The following is a 9791-nucleotide window of genomic DNA, read 5'->3' on the forward strand; positions in this document are numbered from 1 at the left end:
TCAACAATTGCCAACAATATAAAGTAATACATCGATGTGATAATCAGCATCGCAAAAAAAAGAAAAAAAAAGGAAAGACGAAGAAAATAACACGCCGGTTTCAAGAAATTTCAAGTAACTAACAATCACATTTTATCGAATTGATCGTTTACGCCAATCGCGTCCGCCGAATTAGCGAACTTTCGTTACTTAATTACTCGAAATTTTACGTAGTTGGTTGCAAAATGGTGCAACAGGACTTTTTAATTCAGTTTGACGAGATCTACCTGTGGGAGAGAGGTTTTTCGCCTTATGTCAGACACCCTGTATACAAGTTCGGCAGCCCGGCGGGTCGTCGGACTTGAAATTATATGCGCGAGCCGACCCTTTATTGCGACGTGAATCGTTATTATTACGCGCGTAAGCGCGTGCGATTATTTCCTTGTGAATTCATCGCGCGAACGGTAATTTCGCTCGATCCGGTCGAATGTAATTTACGATCGCCGAGAGAAGGGAAGAATGCGTAACGGGGAAACGTCGCCGACGACGTCGAGAGATCGCGATCGCGCGGCCACGATAATATAATAAATATTCCGCGGGCTTTTTTGCGGTGGGCGTCGAGGCTAGCCGCAGACCGAGATTACCCCGGTCGATGACAGAGGCCTCCGGACACCGATGGTATCGGAGGTCTTTATGCAAAAATCGCTAATTACTGGGACCTGCGATGAAAGCGTGCGACAACGCGTCACGCTCGGCCGCACTCGCTTCGGCCCGCTTCATCGTCATCTTCGTCATAGTCGTCGTCGTCGTCCTCTGCGTCTCCCGTAATTTTGCGATACGTCCGGGAGGGCAGCTAATTGCTGATCTACGATCGGTCCCGTGAACCTGCGGCGGGGACCAACGGGGAACGCCGTTTGTTCCGCGATCGCGCACTGCCGATAGCATTATGCATCGAAACAATTTTCCCCGTCGTTTTATCTCGGACTTCTATCCGCGCACGCTGAGCGTTCCTCGACATCGTCGTCGTCATTGTCATCATCCTCGTCGTCGTCGTCGCAGCGAGGTAATTCGCGGCGCACGCGCCCGGAAATATTAACTCGGCCGTTTTACTTTGTCATCTCCGGTTCATCCCGACTGTCAACGGGGCTGCATTATGAATGCGGGCCAATTTAAAATTCATTACAAGGTGCAAGGGGCACCCCCCTCGCCTGTCACTTCCACTAGCTTTCACGCCGCGCCACTGCGTGGAAGGGATAATTGTTCGTCACTGTAACGTTTCGTGAGGCGCGCCCGAGCGTACGGGAACGACGAAGAGAAAGAAAGAGAGAGAAGGTGAGAGAGCGAGACAGAGAGAGGCCAGAGAGGAAACGAGAAAACAGAGGGAGAACCGAGAAGCGCATTTATTATGGAGAAAGAGAGAAAACGGGAGACGGTGTACAAGCGGCAAGCCAATCTCCCCCGCGCCGCCCTGCTTGTTTATTTAAATAATGCACGGGGGAGAAACGGGGACGAGCGGGTTCACGAGCCCGGGAAATGGATGAACTACAAAGGCCTCGAAATCCGCTACGAGGAAAGTGGCGTGCTCGCGCCTGTACCGCTCCTGTGACAACCGGAGGGAATCCACCTGCCACGTGCCCGCAGACTGCCATTTTTCGGGTATACATCTCGCCCTCGCTTCCGCCTTTTTGAGTTTTACGAAACAGAGTGGAGGGCATCGTCCCGGTTACCGGGAAGTTCAACTTTAGGCTCCTTGGCGGTCCTACTAGCTGCTCCTCATACTTTTCGCGTCTTAAAATAGGAGAAGCACGTATTCAGGCTGCACGCGCGGAAAAATGAAGCAAGATATAAAAGCTGTAGCTAAAACCAGTGAAATGTCTTTTGCTAATTAATTATCCTCCGAATCGTAGAGTCTCTTTTCGGTTCAAGTTTCTGCGCTCGAAATGCATCCACAAGATTCGCAGCTCTCAGTTCAGGTATTTCAACACCTGAACCGACAACGTTCTTCCGAATAAAAAGCATGGATTTGGAGTGGGAAGATTCGACGTAGAGGAAGGAGGGTAAATCAATCGTGCCCGCTGTCTCGAGAGGTGGCCTCTTCTTTATAAATGAGCGGGGCGAAGTCCGTGGGCTCGTGCAGTTCAGATATTCACCGGTTGATTACCCGTCCCGGAGGGGGCGGGACTCGACTCCGTCAGGGAAATCCTCTCCCCCGGGGGAGAACGCTAACTCGACAACTGACAAATTAACCCGGCGCGCCGACGACACTTGCAAAATAGGTCGACAGGAAGACGCCCGGGCCTCGGATTTTGAATCCGACGCCCGCCAGATGAGATCCGCGGCCCCGCACCCGTCGAACTCAATTCCGCTCGTCGACAGGGTGAACGATGCGCCCAGCGCGCGCCGGTTATCGGTCACACAAGATTAACCCTCGTACCCCGAGTACGCAGCGATTAATCCACCTCGGCCTCGGCACCCGATCAAAATCAGGTCGTGCCGGTAATCGGGACAGTCTCGGGCACGAGCGTTTATCGGTTACTTGGAGATTTCTTGTTATCAGGAGCCATCCTGCGCCCTTGAAATATTCAGAGGCAATCGCGCTGCTCGAAAATCGACGGAAATCAAAATTGACGTTTCTCCGGAGGACGGAGACGCGCGTTTCCGATTCCGCGTGGTGGCTCGACCGCGTTGCTTGCGGGACCGACGGCGTACCCCGAGAGATCCGGTAAATTCCTCGTCGGAGAGGCTAAGTGAATTGGAAATAAAAAAAGAGCGCCGTGCTCGCGCGTCCCGAGCCGGATAAATTACGTCCGACAGCAACGTTCGCGCGGGGCGACGTCGTCCTGGCAATACTTTTCACATCGGCCGAGCACGAGGGTGGATTGTTATTCGCGCGGCGTAGTGGCTCGGTGTCGCTTTCGCTAGAGTCGGTTACTGATAAACGAGCGGTTTCGACCCCCATGCGTCGCCCTCTGAATGTAAAACTCGCCCCTGCCTGTCCCCGCCGGCGCGTTTTAAGCTCTCTTAGCGCGGGCGAACGCTCGGTGTAAATCGTTTCGGAACGTAAACGATTGTCGACGACAGACCTGAAATTAATCGTCCGCCGATTCTGCCGTCGTTGAACGGCAACGATTTCGCCAACGAAAGAGAGAGAGAGAGCCGGAAGCGGTAAAACATCGTATTGTGACATCTGCAAGCGAAGCTAAGGATTAGAGATAGTGATCGTCCTATCGAAATTTTATTAATTTATATCTTTAACAATATTAATTTCATAATAATATTAATTTGCCTTATTAATTATTCCATTTAATCTCATTTTATACATCTTACTATGTAATTAATTAATTAATTTTCTCAAGAACTGTGTGACATCAAAATAATTCAGCGACGAGATACCAGAACTTCCATGACATTCTGACAAGGCGATTTACAACGATATACGGAAGAGTCCGTGCCACTCTGTCACATCTCATTATCCGAACCATTCTTCGAAGATCCGCAACGACATTCGTCACCGATGGCGCGGGATTTACGAGTGGTGGCGTCGGGGTGGACGTCGCGTATGCGATTCATCGCGTACACGACGAAAATTCAAGCGTCGGCGTGCCCGGCGTACGTGAGAGGCCGAAGGTGGAACGTCACGTTCCTGGGCGAGACCCCCGGGGAACGATGTCTCAAACGACCACGTGGGACGCGTCAAAAAGGGCACCTGCACCGAATGCCTTCAGTGATAGAAGTGCTGTCTCCGTCGCCGACGCAACCACGCCCGGGCCGGGCGATATCTTCCTGGATGTCGGTTTGCGTGGATACCGTAGCCGGCAAAACGATAAGTTTGTCATAGCCAATTTATACAATTGGCACGGTACGACGTGGTGCGCGCGACGCCCCGCTATTTGGCACTGGGGACCCACGAATTTATGGCTAATGTGCCCCGCGTCGCTTCTCAGTCACGTTCCCTTCTCTCTACTCTACCGCTTTAATTCCGCTCACCATGGAAGAATAAATATCGCCGATTTTGCAGCATGAAGATCTGACTATGTCTACGGAAAGATGATCAAAATTTCGCGCGATTTATTTGCACGATTAAAAAGCACGATTAAAAAAGTGTCGTCGAGTGCTCTTTATATTGAGTTGTAACACATATATTCGTCCCGTTTTTCTAGTGTTTTTAATAATGTGGGTTGTAACATATATTCGCGTTATTAAAAACACTAAAAATAAACGAGACGAATACATGTAACAATTTGTTACTTACTGATATTGCACAGTTTTTCATAAATTCATCTTCCGTTCTGATAAAAAAAAGTATATAAATAAAAAAATATATAAATAAATTAGAAGAAGAGATAACATAATTGGGGCAAGAACAATTAAGAAACTTACTGGGAGAAGCGCACGTCAGTTTTTCAATTATCAAAAAGTTGACTGATTATTAGCCGAGGTGGGATATAATATCCGTTTCAACTGCAGGAAGGAGGGCGGCGCGTCAAAGTGGATCCTTCACCCCCTTAATGCCTTGCTTTGCTTGCATTGTGGCGGATGATTGGTATTCAGCTCGGCGGATCCCCTGGATTCATGTAACAGCATCGGGGACATGTGTCAGCCAGGACGATTGGTAGCGAGGGTCGGGAATGGCTGTTTAAAATTGCATCGAGGGCCTACCGTTAAGGGCACGTGCGTTTTTTAATGTCCTGCCGAATGCTCACGATAATGTCCTTTAAGCTTTTATTAACGGTTATCAAGGTACGTGGCCCGAATGGCCATGGCCATTCTCACGCGACAGCGAGCCAACCACGAGCCTTTGTCCGCAATATTCCGGTCTGAAGGCAAGTCCTTTCGTTTTCCGACGCCGAAGGACATACTTTGAATAAAATGAATGCTTCTTACACGTACGATCGGAAAAAGGCTCGGAATTGATACAGCCCCATTATTTTTTAGACACACTGCGCGAAATAATATAGGAATAACCGTGGCACGAATGATGTTGTCCTTATGGTCCCTGCGTGACATCGAAAAGTACATCAACGAGCGATCTTCTTCCTCGTCTCCGGTCCATTATAGCATTAACGGTGGCAGGAGGGTCTTGAGTCTCACGGGAGAAAAAGTTTTGCCAATGATTAAGCGAAGTCCAGTTCGTGACTTTGATGAGTCGGCAACGCTCTCTCGCCTCCATAGATTTGTTAGGAATAATTAGGATCCATCGGCCGACGTCGCAAGTTTGCCGTTTCCTCAATGTCCCATTCGCGTCATTCCGAGATAACTTCCTTTGCTCGATATCCAGTGTTCACGTTGCAAATTTGCAACTGAAAAATTATTATATAACAATCACGGCCGCGTCAGTACCACTCGCTTTTTTTTCTCTCTCTCTCTTTCTCTCTCATTTAATGACAAACGAGATCGCATGCGACGAGTCTGGACGAATCGGAGATGACAAAGCGGAACGGGTTCGGTAAAAGGCGGTCACGACAAGATTCACGACAGCAACGAAGAACAAAGAAAGCTCCTCAGAGACCACCATCAAAATTCAATCGTGTAATCCATCGAAATGCGTGCGTTCTCTTCGAAGGGTGCGATTCTACGGCGACAACGTGACCCGGCCGACATCGCGCGGGGGTTGTTTAACCCTGGCTCCCGGAGGAATTTATCTGCCGGTCAGTCGTCATCCCATGTAAAATGTCAAACACGATCGTGCAATCACGCGGCGTGTCACAAGATATCGCGCGATGCCGCGATTCCGCGGACGATTTTTATTTTTGACATACGTGCGTTTTGCGCAGCGTCTATTCTGCATGCCGATGGGAGGACCGCCGGCGGGAGAGAGGGGTTCTTCACCTGGCTGAAGGATATCTTTAATAAAAGCGCAGGTGAGCTGCAGGTTATACCGCGGCATTCGTGCATTACGTAACGCGCGTTACGTAATGCACGAAAATACAGTCGCACGATTTACGACGCTACGCGTGTATCTTGCCAGCAGGTTAATTCCTTTATCAAGATGAAGATTTATCTCTGTCATGAGAGTGAAGTAGCTTACGGTGAGGAGAATTCCGTTCACAGATTTAGCATCATGTTCGACGCATTATTCGTGTTGCAACGTTCTGCACAACAGACACAATATACTTAATATAATTCGATAAAATAAGAAAAAAGAATAAATTAAAAAGCGTTAATTCTCGAAGCGTCGGAGAGGAAGAATTTTCGGGCCGCGCGATGTAGGAAGCTGCGAATATATCCCGCGTCGTCACGCCACATCGCATGACGTAAGTCATCGATGAAATAACATGTTGCAGAGGATAGGAGAAGCCACATCGTCGATCGCGCGGCAGTAGCAACACAGCTCGATCACCCAGAAATAGCGGTTTCCAAGCGGCCGGCAGGCTCTTCGCGCAAGGTCGACGTCGTTAATCAGGCACCGGTCAACTTTGGCGCGGCGAGATCAACGGCGACGCTCGAGGACGACGGCCACTTCCACGTCGCGGAGCACCATGCAGAGAATGGGATTGAAATGACAAGTCGTTCCTCGCCTTGTTGTACCACTACCGAAAGAGAAAAGACTTCTGGACGCGATTCCAATCCGAATCCTTTGTGGTTTGATTCCGATGAAGTTTATCGACCGGAAGGAAACGGGGCCGAGCATCCTCGTAGCTACGCGAGTCCTAGACATTGCTATCGCGTTCCGCCAAGACATCCGCTACTAGGATCGGTTATCCTAAACCGAAACGTGCCGACGCGCGCGATTGCGGCATTCGCCTCTGGAAACTCACGGCCCCCTATCAAGGAACCGAAGACGACACCGGAAAACCGCGACAAGAAGAAGGACGAGAGGAAGGACCGAGAGGAAAAGAAGAAGAAGCCGGTGATACGTACGGATGATGGACCCGCTGATAATAGCGAAAATCGAGTGGCGATGGTAGCGGACGATAACTCGACCGGCGATCCCGAAACGGCGTTTCGTTACGAATGGGGAGTGAAACTCGCCGAGGGACCGGCGACCTACCTCTCTGAACCGGGCGATAGCGATAACGTGATCGAAAAGGACCAGCGATACGTCACGAAGCGGCTTTGGGGGGTCAATCTGAGACAGCCGAGGTCGGATGCTGAGAATGCGGCTACCACGACGTCCAAGGGTTTCGAGGGAGACGCGGGGAAGCAAGTTCAAAATGCCTCTTCGATTCCTGGTGATACCGACGAGATGAAGAGCGACGAAACGTTGATGGAAGCCGTGGAACCAGTCGCAGCTTCGGACCTGAAGAGCACAACCGCGGAATATCTTTCAACTCCCTCGAATCGAAGCGATTCTGTTTCAGCGAGTGGCACTGATAACTTGATCACGGCACAGCGAGAAGCGAACGACGCAAATTTCTCCTTGAATGATCTGCGGAAGCTGCAGGAGACGATCTCGCCGAGCACGCAGGCGGAAACGATCGCGATCGACGACGATTACAACATACCGGCGGATGCAGCATCGGACGCGGAGATCGTTGCCTGGAAGAATCTTGTGATGAAGTCGCGGACAATTGTTCCCGAGAGGGAAGACTTCCTGTCGGCCGATCGCGTGGAAAACCTGCAGATGGTATCGATCCGTCCGGAAGCACCGCAGCCCAAGCTGGACGTGCGAGTCGTGCGGTCCATCGAGGACACTTCGAAGGATGAAAGCGCTGATCATTCTGATTCAGAATCCGTAATATCCGGCGAGTTCAAGCGACCTGACTCCGCTGATGCGCGAAAATTCGACAATTATTCTCCCAGCAAGAAGCTGCACACCGCGAGCTGGCAGATTCGCTATGCGCATCGCGATACCAGAAGCGTCATTCAATGTTGTGATGAGTTACTTCCGATCGGTACTGCTCCCGTCGATGCAACGATATCCGCGTCAGCAGATTTCTCGAAAGAATCCGAGAAGAAGAAGAGGCCGAATGAAGCATCGAGCGAGCAGACAGTTAGACAGCAGGCGGATGCGAAGGGACAGGGATCAAAGGGCGATGGAGAGTGCAGCGACTTCAACGCGAGTAATTCATTAGACAATCAACGATCCGTTTCACCGGTGGAATCTCAAAGGTTTTTGAATAATGGCAAAGAAGCGGATATAAATCTTATCAAGACATTGAATACAATCTCGAACGGAGAAACGACAATTTCTTCGAATCAGTCACTGATCAGAGACGCTGATCCGTCGGAGATCACTCAGCCATCGACTTTAGCGTCTCTCGCGAAGGATGAATCTTACGTCGAGGACGAGAATGCACACTGCGAAACGGAACGTCGCAAGGACTACAAGGATGTGTTCGACGACGCCACGTATATCGACTCGGACAACCCGTCGACCAACGGTGGTCAACTGGACGCGATGATCGACTCGAAAGCAGCCGGAAAAAATCCAAGAGGAAGAATTCTCAGATTGGAAGACGACCATGATTCGGATTCCACGAAGGAGCGAAGCGATGACTCTAGCAAAGAACACATCGTCGACGACGATTATGTACGATTGCCGGGAGATCCTTATCCCTACAACAAAGAACACTTGGACAAATGGTACAATGTGCCGCATTCCAAAAATTTCTCGTACAAGCCGATCAAGCGAGGAGCGTCCCATCCTCACTCGCCGACCCTGGAGAAGTCCAGCGAAGCGAGTGCCGCCGATTTTCACGGCGGAATGATTGCGACGGAGACATCGGTGAGCGGATTCCGTGTGTTTCTCCAGAAACAGCGAATGCCGTCCGATAATTGTTCGCAGAAGGATGCTGCGGATGCGCTAGAGCTGCAGCGATGGACCGAGGACTTTTCGAGGCTCGAAGGCGGCGGGAAAGCGAGCGAGGCGACGCGAGTCGGCGACGACAACGCGTCGTTACGCGCGTACCGCCGGTAGAAGTCACGTCGTAACGCACGTCGTAACTTCCGGTGAGCGCTCCGGCACCTTTGCATAATTCAGTTCTCTCGGTTAATTAGGCTGCCCGCGATCGTAACGAGCGAGGGTTCCGCGAGCGTTAATCCCAGACTGCCGTTGTGTCGTTTCCGTTTGCACGTTGACGCATAAACTGACGTGAGCGCGATGCGACTGATACTTTTCCACGACGAAAGCCTACAACACAGGAAACTTACTGTTATTAGACGTATAAATGAGTAACAATGATATGAATGTTATTTTTCCAGATTCACACGAAGAGTCAGGCATCTTCGAAGATTGCGTGTATCTCCAATAATGGGAAGCAAACTCGCAGGAATTCCTTCGTGTAATCTGGATCTGTGTTAACACGTATTATAAAAATTGTACTAACGAATATGTATACAAGTGTGTAAAAATTAAAAGTGATATTGTAACGTGAGAAGGAATATTAAACGTTAAATTCAATCAGTTTAAACAGCGCGTAACTGCTCGGAGGGTTCAACAGCCGAGTTGCAGGCTACGGCACGACGATGAAAAAGCAAGATAAGCAGGGATTACGTCCTTACGGCGTGTATCCAATAATGCAATTATCTAACTGACGTTCAGTATCGCCTGAACTCCGACTGGTTCAGCCCCGGTGCGTAAACAGCTTCCATCGGTCCATCATTCGGCTCTGGTTTCCTCGAAACAGGCGCGTCCTCCGCCTCCTGAAATTATTCTCCCGCTGCACATAAACACGTTCGCCTTCTCGCGCTTACGATTAAAAGCGGATAGGGAATCGAGCGGGAGGCCGCATCCATCGCGAAATTACCGTATACGGCGCGCAGTTAGCTCGCCTTAAGAGCTTTTTTGATCCTCAGGACGATCGGGCATTAATCCCCGGCCGACGCACCTGTCGGGAACGCTCGGCAGGAGGAGCGAGGAGGCGGATGAG

The 9791-nt window shown here is 50.3% G+C and overlaps 1 protein-coding gene across 1 annotated transcript; it reads left to right on the forward strand.

Moving 5' to 3' along the window:
• The first annotated feature begins 3645 nt into the window (after positions 1–3645).
• Positions 3646–9249, forward strand: LOC113562657. The gene is made up of 4 exons (XM_026972646.1): positions 3646–3838; positions 5754–5840; positions 6264–8871; positions 9124–9249. The coding sequence occupies exons 1-3, from the start codon at positions 3646–3648 to the stop codon at positions 8837–8839; spliced, it is 2856 nt and encodes a 951-aa protein (XP_026828447.1). The 3' UTR covers positions 8840–8871; positions 9124–9249.
• Positions 9250–9791: the final 542 nt, after the last annotated feature.

This window comes from Ooceraea biroi, chromosome 9 (genome assembly GCF_003672135.1).
Source record: "Ooceraea biroi isolate clonal line C1 chromosome 9, Obir_v5.4, whole genome shotgun sequence".
NCBI classification, from domain to species: domain Eukaryota; kingdom Metazoa; phylum Arthropoda; class Insecta; order Hymenoptera; family Formicidae; genus Ooceraea; species Ooceraea biroi.

What these genes read in the sequence shown, in the direction of transcription:
- LOC113562657 (XM_026972646.1), top strand. Translation starts at nt 3,646, where the DNA reads ATGTCTCAAACGACCACGTGGGACGCGTCAAAAAGGGCACCTGCACCG. An exon ending in CAATTTATACAATTGGCACG is followed by an intron (nt 3,839 to 5,753) that starts GTACGACGTGGT and finishes CGTTTTGCGCAG; the next exon opens with CGTCTATTCTGCATGCCGAT. An exon ending in TATCTTTAATAAAAGCGCAG is followed by an intron (nt 5,841 to 6,263) that starts GTGAGCTGCAGG and finishes AACATGTTGCAG; the next exon opens with AGGATAGGAGAAGCCACATC.